Raw genomic sequence first — 13,804 nt, 5'->3', positions numbered from 1 at the left:
CAGCAGGAAGCCCTACAGCTCCCATGGACTCCCACTGGCCACGACCCAAGGATGTCACACCCAGGTAGTCCCTGTCATCTACGTGAAGGCTGTGGGGGGCTCCTGGTGGGCAGCAGTTGGGGGGTTAGCACATGCTGTTCTCCAAGCCTGGCCCCCTTCATCTTTGGGCACCAAAGGCATGATTTTAAGTTTATTTATTTTCTTCCATGAGTGAGAAAGACAGAGAGCATCTCTGACGGTCTGTAGGGTGTGGCCCACACCCAGCCCAGCCAGAATCATGAACGCAGGTACCTAGTGTATACGGAGAGACCCGGGGTGCAACCCAGGACCTTTCACTTGCTTCAGCACTGCAGGGCACTGCAGGGCCACCGTGGCTGGCAACAAGTGGCATTTTGGAACAAATAAGGGGAGAGTGTACCCTAGATTGGGTAGGAGATGCAAAGAACCCTTGATGTCGGGACCAGCAGTTAGCGTAATGGCTATGTCGCTGGACTCCCATGTGGTCGACTGCGGTTCACGTCCCGGACCTGGTGGCTTAAAACTCATGCCAGGCACGTGTGTGCATGTGCCCAAGATCCCAAGAAGAGAATGGAGGAGAAGAGATTGCGGCGTGGCCATCCGCCCTAGGGGGTGATTTCTCGCTTTCTGTCTCTCTGTCTGTCTGGCGAGCGCACGCGCCCTATAGCAAAAACCTCTCCCCCCCCCCAAAAAAAAAAGAATGCTTGATGTCCAAGAGGTGATGCCTGTAGTAATTTCAAACTAGCTATGAATGACCTTCCAGAAAAAGTCCAGAATTCTTTAGTCAACAGAAATAGAACTCTACACACCGTAATTGGCTAGAATAAGCCAAAATGACAGAAGTGAAATAATAAAAACTGAATTATCAGGGCTGGCAGGTGGCACGGTAGTTAAGATGCTGAACTCCCCAATGGCTAGCTGCAGTTTGAATCCTAGACCTGGCAGCTTACCCCTCCCCTTTCTCTCTCTGGTCAAATTGAAGAATAATAAAAAATAAAATTAATAATTTTTTTAAATGGAATTATCAGTGACACAAAAACTTCTACAGTTAAATTTAAAAACTGGGAAGGGCTTGGGTAAAACTGGAAGACAGCAGGCCTTGGCAGGCACGCCACAGCTCACACATGTGGCTCTCCCTGCTCTGGATTTTCCTGACTTCATGACGAAAAGGGAAGAGGCCGCAGTACACTGAAGACCCTGTTTATCACCGAGTCTCAGCAGACAGGTGGCTGGAGCAGGGACTGGAGGCTTCCCTTGGACCCAGACCCACTGCCTTGCACTCTGCAGCCCACTGGGCGTTTGAGTGACCATCTCCAGACATGCGAGGCAGAAGCAATTCCGGTTTCTCGAACACACACAGGTACATGGAGAAAGGTCCCAAGCCCAGGAGAGCACGGTGAGCCCCCAGGAGGCTCAGGCCTGGAGCCTGGGTCCAGCACAGGGGCCAACTGGTCCCTGGCTCCAGACCACCCCGCCTCTGGTTCCCAGCACATTCTTGGATGAAAGTTCACCGAACTGTCCGGAACTGAGGGAATGAGGCTCCAGGGACTCACCAGCCACTGTCTCGTGGCAGCAAAGTGCTTGGCCACCAATGGCCTGGATGGTGACATCTTCCCGTCTGAGCCACTACCCATGCACTTTGGGCCTCCTGTGCACGTGTGCCTGCGCCCCACCTTCATGACATGGCCGGCAGCACTCAGGCTGACTTGGCAGCCCCGACGCACCCAGCGGCTTACATTGCCATAGCAGTCTTCGTCATCCTCCGACATGGCTGGTAAGTAAGCCGTGAGCTTCGGGGGTGTCTGCTGGTGCAGGTTCTCCCACGTGATGGACTCGAAGAACGAGTGAGCTCTAAGAGGCCCGTACCCTTCCATCTCTTCACAGCCTAAGCGTTTTGCGGCATCTAAAACCTAAAGTAACAGTCAACACAAGTCATTGTCAGGGTGAGAACGCAATGCTGACGACAAGGACACCTCTGGGGTGATTCGCTTCAGCTTTCAGTAACCTAGCAAAAGCAGGCCGTTGCCTGCCCTAGGCCTGCCTGCCATTCTGCTGTCTCCAGGCTCTAGAGGTGAAAGTCTGGATTTTAAAACATGAAAAACAATATCCCATTTTCTTGTAAAATACAGAGTCAAAAATCCTGAAACAGAGCCAGCCCATGGCATGGTGGCTAAGGCAGCTGGGTTGCACATGACCAACTATACAGTTTGAGTCCTGGATCTGGAGGCTTGAAAAACATACTGGGCATGTACATGTGTCTGTGCCCAAAACCCCGACGGAAAGGGACATGAAGAAGGAGGGACTGCAGCGTGACCGTGCACCACGGGGCTGCTTTCCTGTCCCCCTCTCGCTCTGTCTCTGGTGAACACAAGTGCCCTTTGGCAAAATTTTTTTAAAAATCCTAAAATAAGAAAAAGTAACCTACTGTCTTGAATAACGGAGAGTGAAAAGCCTGGACAGCAGGCGCTCACACAAGCTGCGCTGGCACCCTGTGTCTCTCACGGGGTCGGGGTCGCAGAGCCATCTCCTCCAGGACTGAGCTCTCCCTGTACCCTCAGGAGGGATCAAGCCCACGTCTCACTAAAGGGAAAGCCAAAGTCAAGCTAAGACCAGGCAGCTGACTACAGCCTCCTCCCAGCCCCATTGCAGGCTACACTGGGGCCAGCCCCAACCCACCAGTAAGCCTGACCCTACTCCCAAAAGGTCGAGGAAAGCCCGGAACCAAAGGCACACCAGGGTGGAGGTGCGTCGGCTCCTCGACTGTAAGCCATACTTCTTTCCTAGGTAATGCTCTCCTCTTTGCTATACTACCTGGGCTCTTTAAAATCTTCAACAGGAGACAACAGGTGGCATGGTGGTTAAAGCACTGGTACTCCCACATGGCTGACTGTAGTTCAAACTCTGGACTTAGCAGTTGGAAAATTATGCCAGGTCATGTGCATATGTGCCCAAAATCCTAACAGGAGAAGGGATTGTGATTTCTCACTTTCCCTCTCTCTGTCTTTCTGTCTCTGGGAAGTACATGTGCCTGACAGCAAGAAACTAAAAAAAAAAAACCCTTCACTCAGCTGCCATCTACAGCAACGCCTGAAGCAGGATCTAAGCCACTGGCACTGCAGTGGCCCAGCCTCTCCACAGCAGTAACCGGGGACGCTGTACCACGTGGCTGAGCACACGCAGAGCGGTACGGTGACTCCGTCTCACTTCTGTTACTCCTGCTAAAGTGCTATCCTGTGGGGAGCCGGGCATTTGGAAACCGCAAGGATGTTAAAATGACGTGAGATGTGACTGTACGCCCACACCAGCTCCGAAGCGCCACTTTCTCACTCTGCACACAGGTCCAGGGGGACTTGGGCTGTGGCTGCCAGCTCACCTCACCAGAGGGAATTGAGGACTATTTACCAGAAGCCTCTCCACAAGGTCTCTCGCCTTAGGGAAGAATTTTTCTGGAAAGTCATACTCCAACTTTATGATCTTCTGGAATATAAGATACTCATTTCTGTAAAATTAAAACAAAAAAGTCACTGCGGGCAGAGCCCTCCAAACTGCCCGGCATGGGGAAGTGCGGTTTTGGGGCCAACACAGCGCTTGGCCGGCCATGGGGCCTCTGAGTGTGTGAGTTGTGGTGGAAGCTTTTCCACTCGGCCTGCCTAGTACTGCCCTCCCACCTCTCTGTCAGGTAGGGACAGGTGGCCCTGTGGGGAGGAGGGCTGGGGAAGATGCTGTCCTTACCCGGCACGGAAGGGCGGCAGTCCTGCCACCAGCTGGTAGATGATGCATCCAAGAGCCCAGAGGTCTGAACTTTAAGGTAGAGAAAAAAAACAACAAAAACGGCTACTGTAAAATGTGAGTGAGGAGTATTTCTCACTGCGTTTATATCATCCTGGTTTCACCCACCAATTTGTTCTTGGAGACCAATTACGTGTGAGGGTGAGAACTGCCCTCCTGGAGGGGTCTCTCAGAGAACCTGGGCCCAGCAGATCCCACTCTCGACAGGTGCTAAGGGGCCAGCTCACTCTCCCTCCCTACCCCCACAGTGGGCAAACCTGCCACTTGGCTTCCAGTGGTGGTTACCAACTTCCTAAACTCTGCCTCATCCTGAAGTCCCCTCCTACCACCAGGCTGTGCCCAGTGGTTGCAGGCAGCGGCTCCAGGAAAGATCAGGATCAACCCAACAAACAAGTGCTCTCTTTCCAGAGCTCAGGAGAAGAGAGGGGAAGGAGGGCAAGGCAGAGAGTGCTAAATGCAGACGCTCTCCCAAGCACTGGCCAGGTTGCCCCAGGATAGGCCAGACTCTCACATGTCAAACAGACTACTGAGGGTGTGCACAAGGCAAGCTGATCTTTCTTGCTTGGACTTCACTGTGAAAAGTCCTGCTCCTTCTTTAGAAATAGTTTATCCGTTGTGAAAGAAAAACCTGACCGTTGTGAATTTCCATATGTAGTTTCCAGAGGTAGCTGACCTGCCCAAGTGTCCTGGCTATCGGATCCTCACAGCCTGCTCTCCCCTGCCCCTGCTCCCCACCCCCTGTGAGGCTCAGAGTTCCAGGCCCCACGTTTAATCTTCTCTCTGAGTCCCCTTCTACCCCTAGCTCCTCCATCCGAGTGCAAGTACACGCAGATGTCAGGGTGTCTGTGAGGGCCACAGCTTGGCATCCTGGAAGATGAGACGTAGGATGGGTGAAGCCCACCACTGGAGACCACAGGCCAGGGGGCTGGGACCTTGGGGAGGCTCTGTCCTCTTAACCTCTATTGTGGCACCTGCAGGCCAGGGCACAGAGGAGGAGGCACTTCATGGGAGTATAAAAAGGCACCCTCTAGGCCAGCTTCGTGACACGGTGGTAAAGTACTGCTCAAGACAAGCTGGATGCCCTAGTCCAATCCCAAGCTCCGTCAGCCTGAAACGTGCTGGGTGTGAGCACCAGTGCCTGTGATCCAACAGCCTGGGGACTGGAGGAATGGGGTCCCAGCAGCACCAACCCTGCACAGGGTACTCATCGACCTCTCTCTTATCCACACACACATGCTCTAGCACACATTTTTAAAAAGCAACAGATTAGAACACTCAGTAACTTTTTTTTTTTTTTTGGCCATAGGGCATGTGTACTTGCCAGAGAGAGGGAGTTGGAAGGAAAGTGAGAAATCACCCTCCAGGGTAAACGGCCACACTGCAATCCCTTCTCCATTTTCCTCCTGAGATTTTGGGATATATGCACACACACCAGCATGATTTTCAAGCCACCAGGTCTAAAACTTGAACCACGCCTGGTCATATGGGATTCTAGTACCCTAACTACCACAATATTTGCTGGATCCTCAACTAATTTTTTTTTTTTAAGAGAGAGAGATTTTTGCTAAAGGGCACGTGCTTGCCAGAGAGACAGAACGCAAGAAATCACACCCCCCCCCGGGGGGGGGGAAATGGCCACACTGCAATCCCTCCTCCGCCATTCTCCTCTCAGGATTTTGGGCATGCACACATGTGCGCAGAGTGCTACAAGCCGCTGGGTCTGGGACTCGAACCATGGTCAGCCATGTGGGAGTCTAGCAAGGTAACAACTATGCCATCTGTCGGTCCCCCTTCAACTAATTTTTATACTTGGTTATTTTTACTGTTTGGTGTAGTTAAATTGGGGAGAAATGTAAGAAAAAGGTGGGTAGAAAAGCACCACTTTTCGGGATCTGCAGTTAGCGTAATGGCTATGTCACTGAACTCCCATGTAGTTGACCATGGTTCAAGTCCCGGACCTGGTGGCTTAAAACTCACGCTGGGCACGTGTGTGTGTGCGCCCAAGATCCCAAGAGGAGAATGGAGGAAAAGGGATTGTGGTGTGGCTATCTTCCCTGGAGGCAGAGCTGTCTGTCTGTCTCTGTCTTTCTGGCAAGCGCACATGCCCTATAGCAAAACCCTCTCAAAAAAAAAAAAAAAAGAAAAAGAAAAGCACCCACTTTTCAATAAGGAACAGCCCAGAGAGGAGGGGCAGGGGCAGTGGGGAGGGGCTTCCATTACAAAGGGCTAGCAGGGAGCATTTCAGAATGTACGTTTTATTAAAAATACAATGAGAAATTGGGACCAGCAGTTGGCGTAATGGCTATGTTGTTAGACTCCCATGTAGCCGACCATGGTTTGAGTCCCGGACCCTGCAGCTTAAACTCACGCCACGTGTGCCCAAGATCCAGAGAGAAGAATGGAAAAGAGATTGCAGTGTGGCCATACCCCATAGGGGGGATGATTTCTCGCTTTCTGTCTACCTCTCTCTGTCTTTCTGGCGAGCGTGTGTGCCCTATAGCAAAAACCTCTTAAAAAAAAAAAAAAAACAATGAGAAATAAAGGGAGAAGTCAGTATAACGTATCTGGAAAGTTCATGGAAACAATGTTTTAAAAAGTTTTATTTACTATGGGTCGGCGGGTGGAGTGGCAGTTAAGACACTGGATCGTACATGGCTGGCCCAAATCTTACAGCTTGAAAATCACATCGGAATGTGTGCATGCATGCCCAAAACCCCAAGAGAAGAATGGAGGAGAAGGGACTGAGGCGTGGCCATCTCCCCTGGGTGGGTGCTTTCTCACCCCACCCTACCCTATCTTTCTCTTGTGAGTGTACATGCCCTAGAGCAAACAGCAAAAAATTAAAAAGAAAAAAAGAAAGTTTTATTCATGATAGCATGTGCACGCACAAAGGGGCAGGAAGTACCTTCAAGAGGGTCTCTCTCCCTTATGCATATGCTATCATTAAAAACAAGAAAGAGAATTCAAAATTATTCCCTTAAGCACTTAAACGTTTTTTTGATCGATAGCATATGTGTGCATGTGTGAGAGAGCGAGAGGGAGAGAGAGACAGCAACAGGGGTCATCACGCTACTGGCCGTAAACTCTTTATGGTAAATAGGGATCACTTACTTTTTTTTTTAAAGAATTATCTTACTTGGGAACCAGCAGTTAGCGTAATGGCTGTGTCGCTGGACTCCCACGTAGTCGACCGTGGTTTGCGTCCCGGACCCGGTGGCTTAAAACTCACGCCGGGCGTGTGTGCGTGCGTGTCCAAGATCCCGAGAGGAGAATGGAGGAGAAGAGATTGCAGTGTGACCATCCCCCCTGGGGGGTGATTTCTCGCTTTCTGTCTCTATGACTCTGTCTGTCTGTCTGTCTGGCGAGCGCACACGTCCTATAGCGAAAACCTCTTCAAAAAATAAATAAATAAAAATTAAAAAATAAAGAATTATCTTACTTAACTTTATTTATTCATTTTAACTGATGAGAGAGACAGAGAAAGAGAGGAAAAGCAAGAAAGCAAGCCACCAGGTCTGGGACTCGAAGCGCAGTCAGCCATGTAGGAGTCCAAAACCTTTAACCACCATGCCACCTGCCGGCCCCATCACTTTTAAAATCATAATTTGTACAGGGATGCCTTTCTCATAGCCCCACACACAATCACTGTTACCCATCTTTTATATGTCCTTATAGAGAACTTGAAATGCACACACAGACAAACATGGATGTGCACCCCCACATTTTACACAGAAGAAGGGACCCTGTACATGAATGTATACAACTGGGCTGTTCCCCATCAGTGCCAGAGCGCCGCCCCCCCTCAAGTAAAAAGGCAGAGCCAGTTCTTCAGTGGTAACGCACACCCTGAAACTCTGGCAGATCACACCTGCCACCCTGGGGGCTTCTCAGCCTCAACTGTGGCACATTCTCTGCCATGGGGTGGCCCTCTGCACTGCAGGGCACTGAGCGGCATCCCTGAACCCTGCCCAGCATATGCTACGGTAAGCACCCCTAGTCCCAAATTGTGACACCTCAAAACTGAGTCCAGACACAGCCCAATGTCCCCTGTTGCAGAACTGCCACTGGTGGGCACCTCCGACCTAGAACAGGGTCTAGCCATGGTAAGGACTCAGCATCTGGACTGAGTATGATAACTGAATAAGGGTAGACGACAACAAGAAAAAAGGGCTGGCCCTATAGTGCACTGGTTAAGGGAGCCAGATCCACAAGACTGACCATGGTTCAAATGCCAGCCCTGGCAGCTTGAAAAGCATGAGTGCTGCTGCTGGGTGCCCCTGGGTGCTGCTCAGCACAGGTGTGTCCGTATGTGCCCGAAATCCCAACAGGGTAGCGAAGTGGGGAGAGACTGTGGTATGACCCCACCGCGCCGGGGGTGCTCTCGCCCTTCTGTCTCTTTCTCTCTGGCAAGCACGTTTGACCACTGGTAATTTTAAAACAAAAACAGAGATTACCGAGATGCCTAAGTTTAATGTTTCAGAGCACCATTCCATCCCTGCTATGCCTGTGCCGATGGCCCCATCCCACAGAGTGCTTCTAAAACTGTCAGCTCAGAGGCACAGAGCTGCCGTCCCAGCGCCACTCCACCCGTTCACTCACCAGCAGCACTTCTGGAAGGAGGCACCTTATAAACTGCCAGAGAGGGATGCCGCTGCTGCGCGACTCCCATGATCTTGTCTACTCACAAAGGGACTGAGCACCAGAGACAAGTATAGCACTGGGCAGCCCCACGGCACTGGGCAGCACTGGGCAGCCCCACGACACTGGGCAGCACTCAGCACCACACTGCAGCACTCAGCAGTGTCACGAAGCAGTACCCAGCAGTGCCATTAAGCAGCAGCACCAAACAACACTGAGCAGCAGCACCCAGCACTATCACTAAACAGCACCCAGCAGGAGCACTGAGCAGCACCTGGGGCACCACCAACATCTAGCAGCAGTGCCGAGCAGCACCCAGGGCACCCAGCAGCAGCGCTGGGCAGCATTTGGTCCAAGGCAGAAAGATATGAAGCCACATTTTCAATCCACAGAACTTGTCATCACCTGAAAGTAACTGCTACCCACATTTTGAAACCCCAGAGCCTAGTAACTTGTCTCCACCCGCCAAACGCTCACCCGAGCAGCAGCGCAGACTTCTCCCCACTCCTGCTCATCAGCTCTCCTGCTGTCAGTGGAAGGCTGCCCTACAGGTGAAGCCTTCTCAATCTTACAAACAGAACTGTCCCTGGGGCCAGCACCAGCCCCCATGTCCCCTGCACCCACCTGCACTTCTAATTTTCACAACTGAGGCCACAACCAAGACCCAGCTCCATCTCTGAGAATCCCCAGCCTGGCTGGAAACCTCCCCTTTCCTCCCCTTCCACACATCCTGTGACCCTGGCCGGTGCATCGCCAGGCTTCCCTGCCCTTCGCCCAGACAGAAGCAGCAACCACGACCCCTGGGCACCACAGGTGCAGCAGTCACGTGCCGCCCATGAACAGCTGCCCCTAAAGGAACAAGACCAACTCTCCAACCACAACCAAGGCCTGACGGGGAGGGGTAACTGACGGTGCAGCAGCAGCTGTGGAAGAGTGCTAGCTGCCTTCCTCCACACATGTGCCCCACTTGAGGACCCCAAAGTCCTCCTCTTGAGTACGAACTCCTCAGGAAGAAGCTCACAGCCACCTCAGAGAGAAGGGGAGCCCGGCCGGGATGCAGTGATTACCTCTTACAAGCTGACTTCTCCGTGAGCAGCTCTGGAGAGACGTACTGTGCTGTCCCCACGAACGAGTTGGCCCTGGCTGAGGAGAGGAGGCAGAGAGAGAAAAGGTCAGGCTGAGACAAGACCCACTGAGGCCTGAGGCAGCCACGGCTGGGGGTTGCTCACTGAGAAGTCAAGGGTAATCAGGGTCACGGCAGACAGAAGCTGAGGTCACCTGAGAGAGGCTCGTCCAGGCACCCCCAGGCTGGCTGAAGATCACCTGCTCTGTGATGCCTGCCTGACCCCTGGGATGCTGCCCCCCTCCTCCGCAGCACCACCCCAGACACAGCCGCAGGAGGACTGGGTCCTGGTACTTTGGTGCCTGCTGGCCAGTGGTGCCCACGTGTGTGGTGGGCACAACACACACTGGCACACACTCACCAGCCGAGGGAGGGCCCACCAGAGGAGTGAGACGTAAGCCTCTAGCCCAGTGGCCTCCCCTACCCTTGGGCTTCTCCAGCTAGATGATAGAGTTGGCCTGGCAGATCTCGTGTCACTCTGGCAGCCCCAAGGACGCCGGCCCTGGCCAAGCAGCCCCTGGTCCCTCAGTCTTGCCCACAGCTCTGTCAGTAAAGGCCTTTTACTTGAAGATCCCATGGCAGCATCTCTACCCCACAGGACCCTGATAGAAGCCAAGACCAGAGAGGAAAGAGAGTCAAACTAGGAGCCCGAAACCAGCAAGGTCATCCAGCCAGGCCCAGACCAAAGAAATGCAAAGTGAAGCCATAGGCTACCAAGTGCACCAAGGAAAACAGACGGAAGAGAGCAAGCAGAAAGAGCGCCAGCAAGGGCCTGAGGGGGCAGACATACTACGGTGGGGCCATAAAAGGATAGACTTTGGGGGGCAATTTTCCAATAAGCACAAAAAGTCACAAAGAACAGGCCAGGCCTGCGCCAACCCAGCAGTTCCAGTCACAGCACCTGATCCTTCAAGGTGGTGCAGCTGGGGAAGAGCCCGAGGGCGGGCGGGGCGGCACAGGTCACCTTCCACACCTCACCTCCCTGCTCAGTTCCTCTCTCTCCTTTAACCAGCACCTCTGTGATTCCTACTCTTTACATGCGATTACTCAGATGGTCTACAACAGGATTCCACGTGGAAGGTGTGTATGACCCCCGGTTTGATTCAGTCCTGCAGGATCAACATGGCCAGCCCTGCATGTGCACACATGTGGATTCGTGGACCCAGAGGTCCACTGCACCACACGGTTTTACAGAAGGGACTCGAGCCCCCAGACCATGGTACGGAGGGTTGTTCTGGACCCCCTGCAGATCCCTAGGAATACCACCACTCAGGCCGTCTGTGTTTACCTTTGGCACAACACGGAATCTGAAAGGACATGCATCCCTCATGGCCCAGCTCTGGAGAGTGAACACCTGGCAGGGGCCCCACCCTCCCACCATTCGCTGTTCTGCCTAGCTCTGTCCTCCTGGCCCAACTCAGCAACTCCTGCACCCCTGCCCTGTCTTCCCAGCCTGCCCTCCTTTCCGTCTGTGCTCACCTTTCTAAAGGTATCTCCAAGCCCCTGGGGACATGCAGAGCCACCGTGTGGACACAGTCGCTCGTTAACCCAGAGACAGAAGACTCCCCTAGAGTGTTAAAAAGAAGATACTATCCTGAAATAATGTTCTCGATGCATAGACTACATAAGAATATAAAGAAAAACAATGATAAATATCAATATACTGAAACAAGCCAGGCATGGTGACGTACACCTACAGTCCCTGCTTCTCAGGAAGCTGAGGATCACAAGTTTGAGGCCAGCCTGAGAAATGTGGCAAGATGCTATCTCTAAAAATAAGCAAACACTTTTAAAATTAAAAGCACATATATAGATTTGTGAGTGGTGATACAGGAGTCTGTTTATTAATGTACTACACAACAAGATGTAGCAGCACTCTTGACTCTGCAGTAGTCAGGGCATGACCTGGAGGTCGAGGCTCTGACGGCTGTTAGCAGACACGAATGTCCTGCGCTCTCGCCCAGCAACACGGTATCTGCAGCCTACGTTTGTCACTGAAGGTAAGGCGAGTTAAAGTCTGGAATCCTCTCCTGTCCGGCGTCAGGGAAAACCCTGAGGTGGTTCTGGAACTTCTCTGGAAGCTTAGCGATTAGCTGATGGGGACATTCTCCAGTCACTAGAAACTCAGGCCCGAGCCAGTCATGGGCCACTGCTGGCCCTCTCATCAGTGATGGCGCAACAGCATCCTGGAGAGGCTGTGGAGGCAGGGACGGTTAGGCTCCAGGGGTGTCTCCACCCTCAAAGCGGCTCAAAGAAAGCGTGCAATATCCTGGCCCACGGGTGCTCTGAGAACCACCAATCTGAGTCAGACATGGAGAAGCCTGCGGGGAGGGAGGGCTTGGAGGACCATGAACCCAGAAGACACCACAGTCTCCAAAGTCAGGAACATAGGCTGCCATGTTACCCACAAACCCACACAGAGTGCAGGGAACACACTGCACAAATGCGACTGCCCGGTGGACACAGACTGGAAAACCAAATGCAGCCACACATAGAAAGAGCCAAGTGCCAACCACAGCCAAGGGGATTTGCCCACAAGCATGAGATCAGTCCAACAAACAAAAATCAGTGATTTCTATCACATCGCTGGAATAAAGGACCAAAACACCCCACGTGATCATCTCAACAGACATAGAAAAGGCTTCTGACAAAATCCACCACCTTGGGACCAGCAGCTGGCGTAATGGCAATGTCGCTGGATTCCCATGTAGTCAACCGCGGTTTGAGTCCTGGACCCCGTGGCTTCAACTCACACCAGGCACGTGTGCGTGCGTGCCCAAGATCCCAAGAGGAAAAGGGAGGAGAAGGGATTGCAGCGTGGCCATCCACCCAGGGGGTGATTTCTCACTTTCTGTCTCTCTGTCTCTCTCTTTCTGGTGAGCGCATGCGCCCTATAGCAAAAAGAACCTCTCCAAAAAATGGAAAAAGAAATTTCACCTTTTCATGATAAAATACTTAATAAACCAGGCAGAGAAGGCAACATCCTCAATCTGATAAAATGGGTAAGCACAGAAGCCCCCGCTGACACCACACTCAGGATGCTGACATTGCTCCCCAGGACCAGGAGCGAGACAAGGACAGCCACTCTGCCCACAGCTGTTTGTCACTGCTTATAGTCTTTGCCTCTACAGCAATTAGAGAATAAAATAAAAAGCATCCAGGTTGGAAGGAAAGAAGTAAAACTAGCTCTAATCACAGATGACACGATACTGTATGTAAAAGTTCTGGGGAGTCCACTAAAACCACTTAAAACTTGGTACAAGCAGATGGCATAATGGTTACATCACTGGACTGCCATGTAGTCGACTGTGGTTCAAGTCCCAAACCCAGTGGATTAAAACTCATGCTGGGCCGTGTGTGCATGCGTGCTCAAGATTCCCCCCACACACACTGTCCTCCAGCCTCAGGCACTCAGATGAGCACCCGGCATTCTCAGGCTGAGTGAGCTGGGACTTGGATTGCAGTCGCCAGGCAGGACCTGGTTTCTCTTGAGCAGCACGTGACTGCTGTGCCACAGGGCAGCCCTGAAGTCTCGTATTTTTAAGTGACTATAGGGCAACAGCACTAGCCCTATGCCACATACCAGCCCTTGAGCAAACCTACATGAATAAATGAGGCCCAGGGCACAGCCTTGCTGGGCAACTCCCAAGGCTGACTGTGAGGCCTCAGCCACACACCACCTCGGCTGTCCCCTTGAACAGGGTGGACTTGTCTCTGGGCAAGATGAGGCAGGACAGGGACGGTAAGCAGCTCATAGACCCTAACAAGGAAACCTGGGCAGCCCAAGTTCCTGCCTAGTCCCCCTTTGTCTTGAAGATAAGGTCATGCTTTTCTAAAAAAAAAAAAAGTGGATTTCCAACCAGTGGTTACTATTTAATGAGAATGAATCCAACAGGTCAAGATTTCAGGGCATGTAAGAAGTGCCTCCTGGGGTGCTGTGCAGCTCCAGGCGGGAGGCTGCCCATCGTCACACCTGGTGGGCGAAAAGGAGGAGGCCAGGTTATTGGGAAGCAAGGGGCACCAGGACTAAGCCACCTGAAGAAAGCAAGCCTCGGGGCCAGCAGGTGGTGTGACGGTTAAGGTGCTGGCTCCCCCATGGCTGACCACAATTTGAGTTTCAGACCGGTGGCTTGTCTCCTCACTTTCCTTCTCTCTCTCTCTGGCCAAATTAAAAAATAATAATAATAAATAAAACTGAATAAAATAATTCTTTAAAATTTTTTTTCAGGGACCAGC

General features: G+C 52.2%; 1 protein-coding gene across 1 annotated transcript in view; it reads right to left on the bottom strand.

Annotated features, from left to right (window-relative positions):
- PDPK1 (3-phosphoinositide dependent protein kinase 1) overlaps positions 1-13,804 on the bottom strand; it is a 46,072-nt gene that overhangs the window by 18,373 nt on the left and 13,895 nt on the right. Inside the window, exons 6-9 of the mRNA XM_014587042.2 lie at positions 9,513-9,588; positions 3,751-3,819; positions 3,421-3,517; positions 1,755-1,928 (exon numbers count right to left, since the gene is read on the bottom strand). Of these exons, the coding sequence (XP_014442528.1) occupies positions 1,755-1,928; positions 3,421-3,517; positions 3,751-3,819; positions 9,513-9,588 (416 nt within the window). The remainder of the gene's footprint in view (positions 1-1,754; positions 1,929-3,420; positions 3,518-3,750; positions 3,820-9,512; positions 9,589-13,804) is intronic.

This window comes from Tupaia chinensis, unplaced genomic scaffold, assembly GCF_000334495.1.
Source record: "Tupaia chinensis unplaced genomic scaffold, TupChi_1.0 Scaffold000178_1, whole genome shotgun sequence".
Classification (NCBI taxonomy): Eukaryota; Metazoa; Chordata; class Mammalia; order Scandentia; family Tupaiidae; genus Tupaia; species Tupaia belangeri.
Note: the sequence above shows the minus strand (reverse complement) of the source record. Positions and strands in the feature narration are given on the sequence as shown.